Here is a 21,426-nt window from a genome sequence, read left to right as displayed (position 1 = left end):
AGGGTAGTCTTTTGTTACATGCTCACATGCTATTTCTGCCATGGGACCCTGCTGCATTCCATTTTTACTGTGGTGTTTTTCACCCTTCGAAAAGTGTGGCGGTGACATGGTTCCCCACTCCAAGGCGTGGGTGTATGGGTGTATGGGTGCATGTGCATATTACACTCATCTCCCCATGGAAACATGAGAAGGGGATGTACACCCCACCCCCCGTGACCGGGTGGACTTACCCCGCACTGAAAGAGTTAAACCTACTCTATGGGCAGCGGAAGTCCCACCCCCAGACTCTGCTGGGCATGTGCCAACTGCTGCCCTAGCATAAAAAGGAGCAGCCCAGCTCATTCAGGGCTGACCACTGAGGGATGTGCCTAGCCAGGAGCTGCTATTGCTGTTGTGATGATAGGAGCCAGGCACCTGGGAGACCTTGCTAAAGACTGGCTGCCCTTTGTTGCTTGCCCAGAGCCTGGTGCCCAAGGAACTGCCTTTGTCAGTGGGCCCTGTGACCCAGGGGAGATGCAGATGGTAACTGTGTAGACATGGGAACCTGGAGGTCCAAGGGACAGCCCCATTGATGACTGGGTAGGAAGTAGCCCAGGGAGCTTGCATGGAGAGAGGCAGCAGTCAGTGTGTTTCAGGAGGATCCCTGCTGCCTCTCTGACTACCCCAACACCAATAGGGACCTGGCCTTGGGGCTTAGAGGAGCAGGGAGGGCCTCAGTCCCCCTATCCTGGGTGTCACCTCTCTAAAGGGGGCACCCTACTACCCCAAAGGGCTGCTAGGCTGTGCTGCCCTGGCCTGACACTAGAGACAACCAATAGACCTTGGGCCCATAGGACTCAGAGCTGAGGAAACCCAGTCTGGTAGACTGCACCCACAGGGGTGCCCCATTCCCCTTGTTATCCCTTGAACTTCCCTGCTGGGGGGTGAGGGGGAGGGCTTACTCTGCAAAACCCTCCAAAAAAGCTTTAGGGAAAGCATCTTCCCCTACCAGTACCTGGTGCTATATTCCTGCATGTGATCCCAAAAACAAATGTAAAGGGCATGTTCCCCACCTGCTTGAAAGCATGTGTTGTGAGGCTTGTAGTCCCCCCCTCCACACCCTCCTGAAAGTAAATAAGCATGTTTCCTAGTCATTTAAATGCATGGGGGGGATGTGTTCCCCCCCCCCTTTTGAGTGGGGGTAGGGAACATGTCCCAACCTGCCCTCAAACGCATATAGCGTATACATTCTTCCTAGTGCTCTGCCAAAAACAGCAGAGAAAGTGGGTGTATCCCCATTGTGCCCCCCCCCAAAAAAAAAACAAAACAAAACCAAACAAACAAAAACCCAGAAGTGATCACATTTTCCACATGCCTTTCAAGAACACAGAAAAGTGGGGTTTTTCCCACTCCCCTTCTACTGAAGTGGGTGAGATTTCAAGTCTACCACCCCCTCAACGTTGGGGACATATCTCCCCCCCTAGAATGGATGAATTCCACCTCTCCATCCCCCAGGACAGTGAGAGTCTATAATTCTTCCCTGAAAACACAGAGGGGCCATGTTTTCCTTCACCCTGTAGAAAGCCATCAAGCTAATAGGGGAGAGGATGTGGACACACACCCCTGTCTCCATCCCTGCTCAGGAAATGGAGGAAAGAGCCCTGAAAGACACTGGTCTGACAAATATGAAGTCAGCTGTGTCCCCAGCCATAAGCCACTATTAGTGGGGAGCATTTAGAAAGAGAACTCCTGCTGACTCCCTGTGAAAGGGACAAAGCAAGATGTCTTAGTTGTTTTTTTGTTTTGTTTTTGTGACGTGTCTCTGGATACAGGGACTAAACAGACACGCATAACTTGAAATCCGTATGAAAAGTTGTTGAACAGAATCAGTGTACCACACAATGTTCTTAGCTAAAACAAAGGCATTTGCACCTTTCTCATAAAAACATCTCTTGTTAAAAGCTTACCACTTCTAAATAATGTAATGCTTTGTGGGCAGGCAGAAATGAGAAAAAGAGCCAGTCTGAAGATAAAGGGCACATGTCTTCTGGAAGAAAGATTTGTAATCGGGGAGAGAGAATATGTGAGGTTGAAAGGGTTTTGTCTACAGCTGGAGTTATATAGGAATAGCTACTCCGCTTTTTATTCCAGAATAACATTTGTGTAGACAACCCCTGCTACAACAGAATATTCAGGGAGAAAGCTAGGCTGGAAGTTGAAAGTTCCTTTCAGATTCTGTTAAGCAGAAGCTGAGGACTTACAGCTCCATATTTTAGGGAGAGGCAGACTTACTGCATAGGTCAGAGGAAGGTGTCTTTGTACCATAAAGGGGTTGGACACGTGAGAATGAGCGCTAGTTCTGCAGAGGCTAGAACAGAATTCAGAGGAGAAAATGTGCACTTAGTACCTGAGATCAGTCAATGAGAGAAGAAGCTTCTCCAACCAGACTTAAGCAGAGGATCCCATTCTATGTGTCCAGCCAGATACTTTGCTTTGTATCTGGGATTACTGCTGGACGGAGGGAGGCTGTAAGGCCAGGTCTACACTTAAAAAATAGATCAACCTAGCTACATTGCTCAGGGTTGTGAGAAATCTCATGCTTGTGCAATGTAGTTAGGTCAACAGGAGAATTCTTCAGTCAACCTCTTTGTCGTTAATTGACTTCTCATCAACAGACTAGACTCTTCCGTCACTGTAGGAAGCACCTACGCTACAGTGCTATAGACTTTTCACTGTAATATCCTTTAATATACACAGTTCAAGATGTAATCTGTAAACCCCTGCAATCTGCAGAAGAGAATGACTTAGTTTAACATCTTCTAGGAGTAACAGACACTTTTGCCTGAGCCTTTTTCTGAAAGTCAATAATGAATGGTGTAATCTGAATGACATGTGAAGCACTCCAGAAGCACTGTTGTGATTGGTTTTACAGGGCAATGTATAAACTACAAAACTGTGCTTTAACATGAGCTGCCATTGCTTTTAGTGAGTTGAACTAACGGTAGAATTTAGTTTACTACATGCAGGGAGTCTGGTGTCTCGCGCTATACAGAATGCTAATGAATCTGAGCTTTTTCTGTAGCCTTCTGAAAAAATGGTCTGTGTTAAGATCATATTTAACTGGGGTTCCACATGACCAACAGACACCAGGCAACTGGAAGTTTCTCAACACTGGATTAAAGGCCCCTCTGTGCTCCAGATGGGGTGACAGATTGCTAAAGAGGCAGCAGGGAGTTGAAGATGGACACCAGAGTATATAAATGAGGATGAAGAGAAAAGATGCTGCAGATGAAGAACTGACTCTCCAGAAGGCTGGGGTGGGTTATTCAAAGTCTCCACCCACAGAAAAATATGCCACTGCCTCCCTCCGCTCCCAAAAAGGTCTGTCTGGGGTTAAAGATTGCCATTCTCCCACTCTAAAAGGTAGGGGGTGGAAGGATTGCCCACTTCTCCATCTGATCCCTGAGGCTATGGTGGGGAACCTGCCTCTGCTCACTACTCCCTTGCCAAGGCCTGGGACACCCTGCCCTCTTGAGGCTGGGGTGGAGAATCAACTTTTTTCTCTCTGCTTCCCCCCAGGCAGTGAATCTGTCCCTTTGTTTAGTGCCCAGGGATCCCCCCCAAATGCTGCACTGAGGAATGACCTCTTTCCTCCCCATTAGGGTGTGATCAGTCCCTTACATTGAAAGAAAGAAGCAAACTGCTATCACACTCCCTTCTCCACCCTCCTTTCAGAGACTTCCCTACCAATAAATAACCTCAGCGCAGCCCCGAGGCTTACAGCAGTTCCTCTTCTAGAGGAAAGGGTGAGCTATTTCAGGCTCCATACAACTCAATTAGCAGGTTTCATAAGGAATCCTTGCGGGTTTCTGTACCCACCACTCCTTCCACAACATTTTCAGGCTTCCATCTAAGTTCCCCAAATGGTTCTACATCTAGATAGCTGCCCCCTCCCATCACTAGACATCTCAAGGCCAGCTGCACAGTTACAATGGAACAAACTGGACAGGGACAGTCAAAAAAAAGGTCATTCTTGGCTTCTTTTCAACTATGTCAGCCCTAGGAGAGAGTGCTGTGGATTTGCTAGGGGCATGGGCTCAGTTAAAAAGGATTGCAGTGGGTGAAAGATAATACATTGCACCAGCCTGCCCCTCCTTCCTTACAAGAGGGTTTTTTTTAAGGGGATCTGTGTCACTTTCCTTTATTCTCCATTCTCCTGCAAGCACTCTGCCCTTCTGGCAGCTGATAGTCAGGGTACACTAGGAGGCCTAGATATTAGGTCTGGCTTAGCCATCCGTTAGGAAACAGACTGGATAGCAGCACTAATCAGTCTTACAATTCTAGCATATACTGATAAAATAGGTACATTTTAGTTGCAGCCTCAGGTCACCTGCAACAAACAGATTAAACCGGGAGGGCTAAACTATGAAATCATAGCTCTGGTTTTCTTTCTTGGGGGGGGGGAAGGGACAGGGAGAGAATAAGTTATGCAGAACATTACTGTTGCAGCTTGTTATATGAACATACTCCGAACCACTCAGTCAAAACCGTGAAGCAACAGGCTAGTACAAACCTGTTTATGTCACTGCTGAAATTCCATTCCACTTAATCGACACCTCTCAGAAACACAGGGAAATTGTCTTGCCATGTAACATGGTTGGTCAGTTACATCAGAAGAAAAAATGCACTCAGCTTCCTTCCAGCTGTCCAACTACACTAACCACAAAAGGTATCCTCCGAATACTCAGATTCTTAAGGCCAATACAATCATAGCTCAGAACAATCTCAACATTTAACAAGGCAAGTAAAGATGGTGGTAGGAGACAGACATACACGCGGAGAATATAAAGGTCCTAGACTTTCCTTACTGTCACATTTAAAATAACACTGAATACATAAGTCACATGAAACATTATCACATTTACTGTTTCCATTGCTATTGATAAACAGACTGATCCCTATTCTAATTACAGAAACAGCCTTGTCATCGTAGTGGGTTCTCTGAAGTACATAGCCCTTGCTGCAAATTTCTGTATCAACATGAATTGAGGGGCAAATAAATGCTTTTTAGTAGCAATTTTAGTTAGCAAATGCTTTCTTGGTAGACCTTTATTGCAGGTAGTTTGTCTGCTCATATTTCTCAAAGACTTTATGGCACCGAAGCCTGAAAAGGGCTTATAATATGCTGATATGTACACAAGTACACTACTACTCAATCTCCACCTCCCAAAAAAACTGCAGATTGTTCAAGATCACCATGCTAGAACCATAGTAGCTCTATATTGGTGTAGAGATAAGGCACAGAAAAAGCCTGTCTGCATGTTTTTCCCCTGGAGTATAGCCATCTTACCCATTCAATGCAGAGTTGTTGAGACAGTTGAGTGGTGACTGACGGTGATTTTTTTTAAAGAACATATTTGCTGAAAGTAGTTTTATGTGAATATAAGACAGTTAAATGAGTAGCAAAACAGAGAAGGGCAGGAACCAAAATGCAAAGGATAATTTTACTTAAAAGACAATTTTTTTTTATTGTACATTGGAGAAGAGTCTTCCCCTGTGCCATCTTGTTTGAAGTTTATAAATTACAGTTCCACAAGAAGTATTAAGAGTTCATTTCAAGACAAAAGGAGTAAAACTGCTGCAGTTCTAATTGTCGTCATGAATAAAAGCTACCACGATGCTCCTCCAATACTCATTGTGTACAGGAAATGCCACAGTCCCCCTGTACTTTGAGTCAGAGACCTGGATGGAAGAGGGGCCAACCCTTCACTACTGCAGGTTCCAGGTGCAGCGTAGGAGTCTGGTGCCTGCTGGCATGTCACATAGAGACAGTGCCTCACCAATGAGGCTATAACATGGCAGGAATCTCTGAAGAGACAGTGTCCAAAGGCTGCCAATGAGAGTCCATTAAGGCATCATAGAGCTCTTCACTCTGTTCCATAAACTGTTTGTTTGCTTCAGACACGTCCAGCTGAGGCATTGGATCTAAAGGAGGAAAGAAAGAAGGCACAAATGGGTCACACACACACTGTGCTTACAAATAACAAACAGGAATTTTATTGAAACAAATGCCAGGGCTCACAATGCATTGCTAGCACTTGCAAGAGAACTTTTCACCTGAGCATCTGAAAGCGCTTCACAGTCAGACTCTCAGACTTTAAGGGCAGAAGGAACCATCATGATTATTTAGTCTGACCTCCTGTACATCGCAGGCCAGAACCTCACCCACCCACTCCTGTAATAGGCCCATAACCTCTGGCTGAGTTAGTGAAGTCCTTAAATCAAGATAAATCAAGATTTGAGGACTTCAAGTTACAGAGAATCCAGCATTTACTCTAGTTCAAACCTGCAAGTGACCCATATCTCATGTTGCTGAGGAAGGCAAAACCCTCCTATGGTCTTCTGCCAATCTGACCTAGGGGGAAATTTCTTTTTGACTGCAAATATGATGATTGGTTAGACTCTGAGCATGTGGGCAAGACCCACCAGCCAGAAACCTGGAAAAGAATTCTCTGTAGTAACTCAGAACCCTCCTCATCTAGTGTTCCATCTCTGGCTGCTGGAGGTATTTGCTAATAGCTGTCATGGATGGGCCATATGCCACTGTAGGCAACTGTATCATACCATCCCCTCCATCCATTTATCAAGCTCAGTCTTGAAACAAGTTAGATTTTTGTGTTCCCCCTCCCCCCGGAAGGCTGTTCCAGAACTTCACTCTTCTGATGGTTTGAAATCTTCATCTAATTTCAAGCCTAAATTTGTTGATATCCAGTTTATATCCATTTGTTCTTGTGCCAACATTGGCCCTCAACTTAAATAACTCCTCTCCCTCCTTGCTGATTCTCTCTCTGATGTATTTAGAGAGAGTAACCATATCTCCCCTCAGCCTTCATTTTGTTAGGCTGAAAATACCAACTCCTCAAGTCTCTTCTCATAAGATAGGTTCTCTATCTCTAGTGGAAATACCTCACCTGATGCAGCTTAGAATTGCATTACAATGGCAGCTCATAGTCATCCTGTGATCAACCAATACACCCAAGTTTTTCTCCTTTGTCGCTTCCAATTGATATGTTCCCCGATTATAGCAAAAATTGTTATCGTTAATCCTGAATGCATGGCCTTGCATTTTGCCCTATTCAATTTCATAGTATTTCTGTTTACTCTAGTTTTCAAGATCATCCAAATCTTCCTACATGATATTCCTGTCCTTCACCATATTGGCCATACCTCTCAATTGTGTGTTATCCACAAATTTAATTAACACACTCCCACTTTTTATGCCAAAGTCATTAATGAAAATGTTAAATAAGATTGGTCCCAAAACCAATCCCTGAGGAACTTTACTAGCAATCTCCCTCTGGCCTGACAGTTCACCTTTCAGCATAATGCATTGTAGTCTCCCCTTTTACCAGTTCCTTAACCACCTTTTGATTCTCATATTAATCCTCATCTTCTCCAATTTAACTAATAATTTCCCATATGGAACTGTACCAAATGCATTACTGAAATCCAAGTAGATTAGATCTACTGCATTTCCTTGTCAATAAAATCTCAATGAAAGAGATCAGGTTGGTCTGGCATAATCTACCCTTAGTAAAACCATGTGTTGTTATATCTCAAATTCCATTTACCTCTATGTTCCTAACAACTCTCTCTTGCAAAAAAAATTGTTCTAAGACCTTGCATAAAACACTGGTCAAACTAATGAGCCTGTGGTTTTCTGGATCACTTCCCCCCCTTTTTTAAAATATAGGTACTGTATTTGCACTTCTCCCGTCACATAGCATAATCCCAGAGTTTAGAGATTCATTAAAAATTCTTGCTGTTGGACTTGCAATTTCATGTGCCAGTTCCTTTAATATTCTTGGATGGAGATTATCTGGGACCCCCCAATTTGGTCCCTGTCTGAGTTTGGCTTCCACTTCAGATGTGGTAGTTTCTACTTCCATATCCTTGTTCCCATTAGCCACCTTGCCACTGTCCTCAAGCTCCTGATTACTCTTATTAAAAACTGAGCCAAAGTACTTATGTGTTGGGCTATCCCTAGATTATCTTTAACCTCCACCCCATTCGCAGCGCTTAGCAGACCCATTTCTCTCCTTGTTTTCTTTTTATTTATATGACTAAAAAACCTTTTACTATTGTTAATTTCCTCTGCAAGGTTCAGCTCTGATTGGCTTTTGGCATTTCTCACTTTTCCTCTATACTTTCTGACCTCCAAGAGGGAGCTTTCCTTGCTGATCCATTCCTTCGATTCCTTATAGGTTTTCTGCTTTCTCTTAATAATCTGTTTGAGATGCTTGTTCATCCAGTTTGGTCAGCAACCCTTCCCTATGAATTTCTTCTCCTTGCTTGGGTCGCAGGCTCCAGATAGCTTGGAATTACTTTAAGTCAAAGTTGCAGAAACTTTCTCCACATTCAGATTCTTGGGAGTTCTTCAGTCCAGTCCACTTCCCTAACTAATTCCTTTAATTTTTTAAAGTTTGCCTTTTTGAAATCAAGAACCCTAGTTGCAGGCCTATTTTTGTTTATCCTTCCATTTAAATTAAACTGAATTGATTCATGATCACTCAAATCAATGTGGTCACCTACAATCTGTTCTTCTATGAGGTCCTTACTGCTTGCCAATACTAAAGCTAAAATGACTCACTTCTTGTTGGTTCATGACTATTTGGTGAAGAAATCTGTCAGCTATCATATCCAGGAATATCTGGGCCATATGATTATTAGTAGTACTTGTCCTCCAATCTATTTCTGGGAAATTAAAGTCTCCTATAATCATAATTCCCAGTAATATTTATTTAATTAAATTCATCATGAATTGAGCAAGTGTAACAACACCCCTGTGAGGTAAATATAAATAGGATCCCTATTTTATATTGGAGAAAATATTTGCAAAGCACTTTGAAACTGAATAGCAAAGCATAATGTGCTGATATTCTATTACGACAAAATAATGTAAAGTTTAAAGGGACCTGTGAGGCTGAGTTAGGCTTGGACTTGCATTGTTAGAATTTTTTGCAAAAAACAAAACAAAAAACCCCCAAAAATGTTTCCACTCAAAAAAACAAAACAAAACCAACAAACAAAAAAAGCATTTTTGTTTGGATTTAATATTCCCCTGTAACATTTGCAACCCAAAGATTACATTATCAGGTTAGCACAAGCATCAGGCTATGCATGAGTCAGAGTATAAAATGAAACTGACTTGGCGATTGAAATACAAAAAAGAAAAAACATACCATAAAAATGTAAAAATTAGATTGTAATTTTGAGACCAACCAATGCCAGACCAACCTGATCTCTTTCATTGAGATTTTATTGACAAGGAAATGCAGTAGATCTAATCTACTTGGATTTCAGTAATGCATTTGGTACAGTTCCATATGGGAAATTATTAGTTAAATTGGAGAAGATGAGGATTAATATGAGAATCAAAAGGTGGTTAAGGAACTGGTAAAAGGGGAGACTACAATGCATTATGCTGAAAGGTGAACTGTCAGGCCAGAGGGAGATCAAATATTAATAGGTCATGAGAGGAATATTTAAAAATAATAGTAGATAGTACATTTTTGAGCATTGTCTAAAATTCAACATATAAATTGATGGCAAGTTTAGTCATCAAGGAAAAAACTCTCAACAGAGGTACTCTAATTGGCGCTTTGCTGTATTTCTTTCACAATATCAAAGGAGAGGAATTATTTTATATTATGAAATATATTTAGGAACAAAGAGGGCTTTCTGGTTAACTGATGTCATTCATATAGACCCTGGGAAAGGATCTGGCTGTTTCTGACTTTTTTATGTATACCTTTAAGAGAGTGAGACATGAATTGTATACTCAGCTCATGACTATTAGAATGAACACCACACAAAAATTGTTCCGCCTTCCTATTTAAAAATAAAAAGATATCAATAATCTGAAGAAACGGAATACACAACTGTGACAGTTTTATCACAAAGAAGATTTATTAAAGGAAGGACAACATCTTTTGATCTCCACATGATTTAAGTCCTTATTTTCAAGGGTAGAGGGGGATAAGTACTAGGCCACACAATCCTCTCAATGCTAGTGAAGACAATGAGTCTGTGCCCTGCCAAAACTCAAGCCTGGAACAGCAAGACTGGAATAAAGAGTGCAGAGTAAGGGACTTCATAGGGAAGTCTGCACAGTACCTGCCCACGCTACCAATCTAAAACTTCCCTAAGCCCCAAATTCATTAAAAAATATAGGTCATTATATGCAAACATTAAATGTCAATCCATGAAAACGCTGTATCAATATAATGAAAACACTAATTGCAATGCAGAATTAAAATAAAGGAACATACCTTCCAATGCATCATCACCAACTTCTTCATATGTCTGCAAGGGCAACAAAACATATCTTCAGGACAACAAATATATAACTGCATCTGAAAACTTGTTTGTTATGGCTGCCACACACTGTGACTTTCACAATGAGGCTGATTAAGGCAGAATCCTTAGTACCCAAGCGATGGGGTCCAGTCCTAGTAGTCTCTGAAATTCTGTGTAGGTCTAAAAGATGCAGGATTTCCTGGAATCCTTGCAGTACTGCAAACTGACGCCTTGCCCCTGGTGCACATACCATACACCATGGCTTGTCATGGGATCCTCGAAAGGCAGACTTATGACTGTCATCCACAGTGCTTCTACCACGGTATCCTTTCCCCAGCCACCACTGCGCTTTAAGGGTCCCTTTATACCGTTCTGACCTCTTTACCCAGCATAAAGGCAAAGCAGCAGGTCACAATACCAGCCAGCTGTTTAAGAGGTGGCTTTGCTTCCTCATGCAGCAGGAAGATCAAGGAGCCAGGAATGGGAGGAAAACAGGTGTCCATCTACTGTTTGTAAAATGCTTTGGGATTTTTTGTGATGAGAGACTCTTGAAATATAAAAAATTAGTGCCATGTCCCTACCTGCATGGTACTCTGTGTGTATCCATACTGGGGATAGCTGTAGCTATAACTGCCTGTGTTCTGGTCATATCCCCACTGGGCGTAGTAGTTCTGATATTGTTGGTAATACTGGTTATAATTATAGTTGTACATCTGATTGTACTCCACCGTCTTCACACGGTTACTTTAAAGAAATAAAAAGGAAGAAGTTACACACAATGAATATTTAAGAAAAAACAGATGAGTGACAGGGTTTGATCTACAACATGGTGTTCATAACGGTCCTCCTTCCAATACTGTGAACCTCAGAATCCTTCAGATATATTGTGCACCTTTTGTTGGTGGTGTTTTGTTTGTCTTTCCATCACACATTTGTAGGAGGGACTGGTTGGTTTTCCATCCCCACTATTATTTTAATTATTAGAACAGTTTCCTTTCTTACTACTGGAATCATTTAGGACAATTTTAGAGAGTAGGAGAGGGAACAGTCGAGAATTATGAGTATCAGGTATAGAATACCTAGACACACTGGAACCTAGGATTCATATCCTTGCAGGGAGGAGTCATCCCTTCATCCAGCTGATAAAGTAGAGATACACTGATTACTGTGTAGCTTACTGCAGGGAGCGGTGTTGGGTTTTAAAAACAGAGGCTCCTTTTTCTGTATGTCGATGCCGAAGACACCCTAGCGTTTTGCAAAAGAATAGCAGTATACCCTGGTCTGTGACAAAATTTCCCCTCACTACTAGTGTGCAGCAGGCTGTGTGATGAATGGTTGCCCCCCTTCCTTTCAGAGGTGGGTGCAGCTCCATGCTGTCATATGCATACAGTTTATGAAGTACTTTGGGTTGAAAAGGGCCATACAAATGAACAATTTTAGTTTTCAAATGGTCCGTGAATATGCCAAATTCTCTTTGCTTGCCAAATAACAGCAATACTTTCAGGGTATAGGTTTCTGATTAATATGGTTTGAAATAAAAGGGGGCAGGAAGGAGAGAGGACAGATATTCCTTGAAAATGAAAACATTATTTTACACATGAAAGTACCCTTAATTAAGAAATTAAAGAGCACTAGAGTAAAGAGCAAACAAAATCTTATCACTACAGCACAACCCCCTTCCTTGTTCCCACCCAAGAGCCTTAGGGACAATGAAAAATCAAGTGGGGAGCAATTATTTATTATTTGTATTACCATAGTATTAGAAGCCCTAATAATGGACCAGGCCCCATTGTGCTAGGTGCTGTACAAACACAGAACAAAGATGGTCCCTGCCCCAAAGAGTTTAATACCTACTGAACACTGCTTTGAGATTATCAAAGTGACCAAACTTTGGTTACCTAGATGTCAAATGACCAAGGTTAGACCATTTAATATTTTAATGTAAAGGGACATTGCCAGGTCAAAAATCGTATTTAAAAAAGAAACAAACTAGAATTTCTTGATGAAGTACATGATTAAAAGAGTTTTAAAAATGCAATGTTTAGTCTTGGTTTAATTTTTGCACTTCACTCAGGCTAGACAAAGAAATTAGACTGGTCATTTTAAAATCAGATTAACCTTTATTTACAAGGTTTCTGGTGAACGTCATTTTTTGGGAATATGGGGGATTCTCATGTGCTAGTACAATGTGGCTATCTGATACACTTCTGGGCATTCCTTTGTTTGTTTTGTGATTTTACTGTATGGGATAGGCACCGAAAGCACTGGATGGGTGTTTAAATAAAAACAAAATTTTGGCTTACTAGATCTGTAGGGGAATGTTTAAAGCCAAATCATACACTTTTCAAAGAATAAAAAAAATCAGATATTCCTATTCCTATTAATTTTAAGACATATTTTCCTGAAATGCAGATTACAAATTTTAGGCCTGAACTTCCTGACAGTGTCCTCCTATGTGTAGATGTCAGCAAAAATCAAACAGGTATGAAAAGCTCAGTTCTCTTGATTGTATACGATTTTCACCACTATAAGACATAGCAATAAAAAAGTCAAACAGTCCAAATCAATGTTTAATGAACAACTTCAGTACAGTAACTACAGTTTCAACAGTCACAGAATTCATTTTAACTGAAATAGGTCTTTACATTTGATTTTAAAAACAGATTTTAAACTAAATATTTACAAAATGAGAACGTCTTATGCAAGTTCAACTACAGAGATTTTGCTCTGTCGTCAGCTGCTAAATATGAACATGAAGTGTTGACAGGAAAGCAAATAATTACAAAACACTCATCTGCTCCCATACTTACGCTTTTGGTATGGCCACACTCAAGCGTACGGGTTTAGAGCCCAACCCCACAGCCCCTTGGCACTCTGTCAGGGCTCTTTTCTGTTCCAGCTCGTCCGTGAATTTCACAAACCCATAACCTCTGCAGAAAGACATGGGATGGTTTGTATTACATGAAAGCAAAGGGCATGCCATTTTCAGATGTTTAAGACAAAACCCACATGGGTTTAGAAATATTCTATAGCTAATAAAACATGGACTTGGGAGAACATTTTGCTAGTGAAATGTCAACACAAAAGTGAAAGCCTGTCCATGTTTTTAGCAGAGATTAAATGATTCCCTATTCTAGTGACTTTCTGTTATTTGCAGTGTTTGAGGTATTTCATGTCTTAACAACTGCGGTATTTTCAAAGGCATCAAAACAATAATATACATCTTGTACCAGTGGATTTTTGGGAAATTCTATGGAACTGACATGAGGAATGTTGGAGCTAAAAGCTTGAACCAGAGTGTGGTGCAAGAGAGAAGATGAAAGGTAGGCATTGGTCACAGTTCTCAGGCATCTATACAGACATTGTGAAGAAAGAGTAGGCACCTGATTTGTGTGATGTCAAGCTGCGGAGATAAAGGGAGGAGGGGACAGAAAGAATCAGGCCAGAAGTTTCCTCCCCATATGGAAGCAGTACTCGGAGGAGGCAATCAAAGCCAGTCTATGTGGCTTCTGAGTCAATGCAGAGATAATAAGCAGCCACAGGCATCACTTGTGCGTAAAGATGGCCACACTGTGATGCAAAAAGTTTGCTTTTCTGCAGGGTGGATTAAGACAGACTTCCCAGTCAAGGCCCATCTAGACTTGGGAACTTTTCTACAAAGTTTCTTGTTGCTAACACCTGTGCTGCTCTGCCAGCACTAGCAACACTGGGTATATTAATTAGATCTGTTCCGGGCAGCCTTGTTTGAACAATGGCACACAGCCAGCTGCCCTTCAACACAAGGGCTTCCAATGTTGCTAACACCAGTAGAGTTGAACTGGAATTGGCAACAGCAAAAAACTTTAAGAACATTTTCCTAGTGTAGAAAAGGCCTTAGAGTGGGATCTAGATGCTATAATGAGTCAGAGGTAATTCAGCAGCACACAACTGACTAATGCCAGCTTACAGTGGTGGGCTACCTCTCTGGACAAGGCAGAAAGATCAAGGATTTAGGAGTGAGAGGTAAAGAGAGTCAATCCAGGTGGAGAGAGGATACTGGAAGGGAAAGAAAGCCTGGGTTTGTCTACATACAAAGCAAGAGCAAATACCTCTGCAAACACAATTATAACTAGTTTTAAACAGATAGTTTAATTTGCCCTCGCAATGATACAGGGACAAACTAAACCAATGTAAGTCAGGTTTAAAATTGATGTAAGTGTACACACAAAGTTGCACTGATCAACTAAATCAGTTAAAAAAAAATCACACTTTTAATACAAAACCACTGCAATTCTGGATGTAGATCAGGCCCTTGTTGGAGAAGGTGGGGAGGTGTTACAGCTGAAAAGAAGAGTCTGACCAGAGCATTCTTCCCCAGACATAAAACCAAGATGATCACCTTGTCTCAATGATGTGTTTTGTTTTTAAATCTGAGTGCTGAGCTAAGAGCCCTTTTATTGAGAAGATACAACAGAAAAGAAAACGGTGCATATAGGATGTATATTTAATCACGTCAAGAGGACAAACTTCAGATTTCTGGTTTTGATTGGGTCATTTCCAGAATCTGAAAATGAGGTTTAAGTTAGAGCGTATTTAGACAGTAAAGTTTTGTTTGGTATCTAAATCCTATCGTATCTAAAACATCCAAAACCACTGAAGATTCAGGGGAAGATTTTCAAAAGGGCCTATGGAATTTAGGAGCCCAACAGAAAGTCAAAGGGACTGGTGTTCCTAAATCACTTAAGTGTTTTTGAAAATCTCCTACACAGGCAATAAACATTTTAAATAAAAATACACACACAGATCTCATATAGAGTAGCAAAAGTATGGTACTGTGAATAGCAGAAAACAGACATGCTGAATATTTAATATAGAAAATTCAGTTTGTGATCTGGTTTCGTTAAGTCCTAACTAAGCAAAATTAACACAACTACTCCTTTTCGCACACTGCCTTTGGAAAGAGGCAAATTCTAAGAGCTTGAGAGATGATCTATTCTCTCCAAAAGATCTCACAACACACAAAGCAGGAGAGACGAAGGCGTAAGGAAAACTTACTTGGAAACTCCCGTCTGGTCCAAAACAACTTTGCCACCTCTACATGATGGATAAACTTTAACAAAAAACTCATATAACATGCCATCGTCCACATCGGGGGTCAGATCTCCCACAAAAAGCGAATATTCTGGACTAAAGGAGGCAATAAAGAATACATTTTATGAACAGTGATAAAACGAATAGTGAGATATGAACGAGAGCACAAACTATCCAAAACATCTGATTAAGTTGCATGAGTTAAAGGAACTATCGAGATGCAAATATTATTTTTAAAAGTCGTTACCTATTGATAATTTAGATAATAAACATTAAAAAAATTTCACTGCTTATGCTGCTTGTATTTTCCTTCTTAGTTTGAGTAGCAAAACCAGATTGCTCTATTTCACTTTTTACTTATATACAATTTCACTTTCTCTTTCTCATACACTAGTTCATGGCACTGTGCTTGTGTTTCCAACAGAGGAAGGGAACATTTATATTCCACAGAAATAAAAAGAAAATTCAGTGAAAATAGATTTAATTTCTCTTCATATTAGGTTTTGTAAAACCATTTTTAAAAACAAATTGGTTCTTCAGAATAGCACTCATCACATGTAATGCTTTCAATTTTCAAACCATCATTACCCACTTGTGGGTAATAGCTCTTTTCTAGATTTGCTGGTTTCCAGTTGACTGATCTTTAGTTGTAATGTATCAATTATAGGTCATGATGCTGCAAATGTTTAAGTACACTGAAATCAGTAAGACTACTCATGCTTAAAGTTAAGTACATATATCAGTGCTGGCAGAACTGGGGCCATGTTTTGACTGTTGGAATTCTTAAACAGTAAGTCACAGCATGAATTCCTGGACATAAAATCCATTTTGCCTTTCTTTTCCATCCTCCCACATGGATGGATGTCAGGTTTGGAATAAGAACAATCTAAAAATTCTTTATAAGTTAGAAAGCCCTCAGGTGGTTAAAGCACAGGACAGAGTGAAGAAAGCAAGTTCTCCTTCTGACTGACACAGATTTATCGCATGCCCTTGAGAAAGTCCCTTAACCTCTCTGTGATTCAGGCTATCCATCTGTAACATACAGTTAATGCCTACCACATGAGGTGATTGCAATAATTAATCACACAATTGTTGCTACATGACTGGAACCCCCTTTCTGATCTGATCTGCCATGCTTTGACCCTCACCTCTGAGTCCCTCCACAAAATGCACTTTTTCAAAGAGGCTTATGAATCACAGTCTAAAAATAAAAATGTAACCTCTAAGATGCAAATATCATTCACCTAAGCAACCACATGATCTTATTGTTTTCAACCTTGTACATACATACCTCAGTTCCTCCCTGTATTGGTCTCAACTTCAGCTGTGAGAGTTCTTCTGAGCAGGCATTCTGTCTTTATTTTGCAAAGTGTCAGGCACATTTATGATATTATATAAACAATACATACATATTTTTATTATGAGAAGCACTTTGAGATGCATGGAAGACGTTAAGGCAATGCACTGTATCATAAGCTTCTCCGTTGTATTTAATTACACTTTAAAGCAATATAGTTTCTTAGTTATTGGTTTGTTGCCTGGCATTGCCCACCCAGAAGGGCACTTAAGATTTAAATTGTATGCCTCTAGTTAAAACTCCCCTACTCTATATTGCTAGGAGCTGATCTGGTCCAGCAATACTGGATGTATGGATTTGCATTCTCTGAATAACCCTTTGCAAAGGAGCTCACAAACAGACAAGGATAATGTTTGAATACTGAACACTTACCTGTTATCAGGCTGTTTTCCATAGGTTGCGTAGTTCAGTTTAAATCGCTTTGACTGAAATAAGGATAAACAGAAACTTACAATACATAAAACCACGTGGGTTCATATAAGAACATTTTATAATCACAATTAGAAAAAATAAAAGTGAGTTATAATAGGCTAATTTTAAACTATTTTCTTAATAATGGGCAAGTGTTAAATGCTCATCACTGGCAGGTCTGCAGGCTAAAGTTTTAGAGGGAAAGCCCTTAGACGGTGTAAACGGACTTCAATGGAGCTATGACAATCTACACCAGCTGAGGATCTGCTCTCAGGTCAGGAAGTCTTGCCTGACAACGCCAGATTACTGCTGCCTTTACTACAAAAGTATTCTAAAAGGCTCGCAAAAGACTGGGAGACACATTAAGGTCTTTCATTTTCACCTCTCCTGAGAGAAGAGAAAACTAAAGTTTCAACCACAAACATTAAATGAGACCGTCCACTTTTTGGTGTTTTTAAACTAAATACAGAATACAGATCTAGAGAATTGTAATGTACAGGAATATTAACCAAGTGGATCCTGACACACTGAAAACCAGAAAATATCCTCAATCATAACAACATTTCTAGATACTTTACTGAAGTGCCATATTCTTTATTTTACATTGCTTCTGTAGTTTCTATGTGTGTTTCCTATGTAGCTGGACTGAAATAACCTTTGTTTGCTAAGGATCTAGAATGATGTGGTGCTTGAATTTCAAGCTTCTCTTGGCAAACCAAAGTTACTCAAAATTCAGTGAAAGCTTAGTTCCATTTCAACCCACATATATATCATAATCTGTGCACTGTAATCAGCTAGTATAGTGCTGGTAACAGGTTGCATGGGGCAACATGGCGGGTAAGATTACATAGCCTACTTTTTCCATCCTGCTGCCTGGTTTCTCATTAGTCATGCTTTGGCAAAAATTGCAAAGGATCAGAAATTCACAAATGCAGATGTCTGCTGTTACCTAAGTTTTATCCATACAGTCACCTTGAAATTTGCATGTATCTTAAAAATTAATGCAACTCTTCCAGATATTTTTCTATGAAGAATGTTAGTAATTTTATACCCATTAGCCCCTAAAGAAAACAATGACTTCCACTTCGCTGATTATTCTGTTTATCTCAATTCCTAATTATTGTAAGATCCCTTTTCTCCATCCCTCCCTATTCCTGCTCCTCCAATAGTTAATTTGATTTACTTACTGGTGTGGCACCAGGAAGCGGTTTTCCATTGATTTTGTGTAAACACTTCTCTGCAGTAGCCAGATCTGCAAATTCAACAAAGCAATAGCCTGCTGGAATTCTGAATACAGGTGGGGGGGGAGAGAGAGAGAGGGCGAGAGAAAGAATTTAGAATTAATCTGGGGAAAAGTGCAATATTTATGATTCTCTGAAAGGTCCAGAGAGGGTGAGGAATTTCCTCTAATCACCATTTCGAAATTAGAACTAAATGTTTTCAACATGTCAACTTCTACAGAGGAGCAACTAATCAGCAAATGCTCTCCAGTGAAGTGACAGCCCACAAGACCATGTCAGTTGCATACTCCTGTTACAGAGCCACTAAGGTGGAGGGAGGGGGAGAAATAATAGATGTATACAAACTCCACAAAAATCAAAGATAATTATTTTTCTCATCACAATGGTTGCATTTTTTCATTTAATTAAATACAAATTTCCTGATGCTCACTCTGTAGTATGATAAACAGTTAAACAGAAAGATCTGATGACTATATTCTTGTATAATGTCTTTTAAAACAAGAGCTAACCATTGTAATGATTGTTTTGTTTCTGATATTGACCTGGCATGGATTTGTGAAGTTGTTAAACTTCCTAAATAAACAAAACATGTACAAACTTCCCTACTACAGTCTAACAGTTTTAAATTTTGTACTTAAATTATTTGCAAGTAAAGCTACATAAGGCTGAGACTTTATTTTAATCTGCATCCACTATTCTCATTCTGATCTTTGTAAGGGAGATCAAAAGAGCCAAGCAAGACTGTGACTAAACTATAAGTATTCTCTTTGCATTTCCCACTTCTGCTAAAACTGGGTCCAGTTTCACTGGTGGTAGCACTAGTGTAGACTGGTCACTAGCATTTTAACAACCAGATCACATAAAGCTTGGCTTTCATCCTTTATAGTGTAATGTGCGGGTGGGGGGATTGCTGTGCCTGCATGAGACCCACTATCTTCAGTGATGCTCTATTTGGGCACAGAAGTCCATCCACGTGCAATATCGGGTTGGTACTTAACACTATTTAAATACCACCAGCAGCCTCCTCCACTGTTATTACCAGTGTAGCTGCATTGTTGGTAGCAATGGTGGGAAATGTAAAGGAAAACAATTGTAGCATAGACAAGGCCACAGTGAGGCCTGTGTTTTGTAAAGGGATAATATAAATGCAAGAATATATTATTAAAATGAACCTATAGTAAATATAAATGATTACCCTGTCAATCTATTTCGGATGATTTTTACACTCAGAACAAGTTCTCCCATGGTGGCAAAGGCTCTTGAAACGAAGTTCTCATCCATGTATGGCTCCAGCTATAAAGAGAAGGTTGAAGTTAGATCCCGGAGTTGGGGGGATAACAGACACGTCAATGTCACCCTAACCATTTAAATCTCCTACAGAAGCATTTTCCCTATACACGTAAAAAAAGCTGTAAGACCTGTTTAGAAGGGCCAGAGTCACCCACACGATGGGCCAAAAACTCCACACCCATAAACTAGCAGGGGCACACGGCACCAGTCCCAAACAGGTGGTCTGCAAAATGGAACCATTGGAGAACTGAAGGATGCGGGATTTGGGGAGGAAGAAGCTTTTCAGAGAAGTAACAACGGCAGGAGACACATGTAGGAACAAACCTTGCATGGGATGAGGCACTGTACAGGGGGGAGGGGGTGGTAGAGGGATGGCAGCATGTGGGAGGAGGGTAGGAAGTGGCACTATCTGTGGGTGTTATGAGTGGGTGTAAGGGGTGGCACTGCATGTGTACGGAAGGTAGGGGTGACACTTGGGGTGACCAGATAGCAAGTGTGAAAAATTGGTACAGGATGCGGGGGGTAATAGGCACCTACGTAAGAAAAAGCCCCAAATATCAGGACTGTCCCTATAAAATCAGGACATCTGGTCACCCTAGTGACTCTGTGCCTATGGAGGTTATGGGGTAGAGGGTGGCACTAGATCTGTGGGGGAGACAGAGGTAGAGGGTGGCACTGCAGCTGTGACAGGGATGGGGTGGCAGCATGTGGGGTGAGGGTAGGGGCTGGCACGGCACATGTGGAGGCTACACAGGTGGCAGTAGGAGGGTGCAATGGGGCAGGGCTGGCAGGGGGTCTGTGGGGGGAATGGGGCAGGAGGGCGGGGCAGGGCTGGCCCGACCTGCGAGGTGGCAGGGCGGGGGTGTCACTGCGCGCGGGGGGAGGGTGTGGGAACAGCGCGCGGGGTGTCACTGCGCGCGGGGGGGGGGCAGGCTGTGGGAACAGCGCGCGGGGTGTCACTGCGCGCGAGGGGGGGGGGCAGCGCGCGGGGCTGATGTTGCGCGTGGCGCGGTGGCCGGTGCGCGAGTGGAGTCCGACCCCCCCCGCCCCGGGGCTCGCGAGGGGGGGCGGGACCCCCAGCCCTGCCCGAGCCCCGCCCCCGGCCGCCCCTCGCCGCTGCCCCCGGCCGCCCCGCGCTCACGTCGCCCATCCACAGGCTGGCGGACATGCTGCTCCCGCAGGCCCGGGGCGGGCTCGGGGGCCGCGGCTCCGGCTGCCCGCTCGGCCCCGCCGCCGCTTCCGCCGGCGCCGCCTCACGGTGTCCGGAGCCCGCTGCGGCCACCGCGCTTCCCCGCCCGCCGCCGCCGCCGCCTCCTGCGGGGCCCGGCCCGGCCCGGGCGGAGAGAGCGGAGCCGCCAGGCAGGCAGGGCCCCGAGCCGCCCACAGCGGGCCCTGCCGGCGGGAGGAGCAACAGCAGCGCGGGATGGGGGCAGAAGGAGCTGGGGCAAGGGGTGGTTTGGGGGTGGGGCAGAATGGGGCAGGGGTAGCTTGGGGAATGGGGCAGAAGGAGCTGGGGCAGGGGCTGTAAGAGCTGGGATAAGAGGGGCAGGCACAGGAGAAGCTGGTGTATGAGGTAGTGTGGGGCAGTGGTAGGATGGGGTGGGGCAGAAGGAGCTGTGGTCGGGGGCAGGAGGCAGGATAGGGTCAGAAGGGGCAGGGGGTAGGATGGGGGTTGGCTAAGGAGTAGTTTGGGGGTGGGGTGGGGAAGAAGGAGGTGGG

At 42.4% G+C, this 21,426-nt stretch overlaps 1 protein-coding gene across 1 annotated transcript; it reads right to left on the bottom strand.

The window, feature by feature from the left end:
* Positions 1 to 5,478: 5,478 nt before the first annotated feature.
* Positions 5,479 to 21,065, bottom strand: TRNAU1AP (tRNA selenocysteine 1 associated protein 1). The gene is made up of 9 exons (XM_067530772.1): positions 20,849 to 21,065; positions 19,613 to 19,710; positions 18,364 to 18,463; positions 17,138 to 17,190; positions 15,373 to 15,504; positions 13,149 to 13,268; positions 10,920 to 11,082; positions 10,311 to 10,344; positions 5,479 to 5,964 (listed from the first exon to the last, which is right to left on the bottom strand). Exons 1-9 carry the CDS (start codon positions 20,873 to 20,875, stop codon positions 5,828 to 5,830), a joined length of 864 nt encoding a protein of 287 aa, XP_067386873.1. The 5' UTR covers positions 20,876 to 21,065; the 3' UTR covers positions 5,479 to 5,827.
* Between the last annotated feature and the right edge of the window lie 361 nt (positions 21,066 to 21,426).

The sequence above is a fragment of the Emydura macquarii genome, unplaced genomic scaffold (genome assembly GCF_026122565.2).
Source record: "Emydura macquarii macquarii isolate MOO-44397 ecotype Brisbane River unplaced genomic scaffold, CSIRO-AGI_Emac_v2 contig_3113, whole genome shotgun sequence".
NCBI classification, from domain to species: Eukaryota; Metazoa; Chordata; order Testudines; family Chelidae; genus Emydura; species Emydura macquarii.
Note: the sequence above shows the minus strand (reverse complement) of the source record. Positions and strands in the feature narration are given on the sequence as shown.

Excerpts from the sequence above, each read along its gene's own strand:
- TRNAU1AP (XM_067530772.1), bottom strand. The coding sequence starts at position 20,875 with ATGTCCGCCAGCCTGTGGATGGGCGAC. Across the intron at positions 17,191-18,363 it reads CGCTTCCTGGTGCCACACCA|TCAAAGCGATTTAAACTGAA; the intron begins GTAAGTAAATCA and ends TCCTTATTTCAG. Across the intron at positions 13,269-15,372 it reads GACCAGACGGGAGTTTCCAA|AGGTTATGGGTTTGTGAAAT; the intron begins GTAAGTTTTCCT and ends GTCTTTCTGCAG.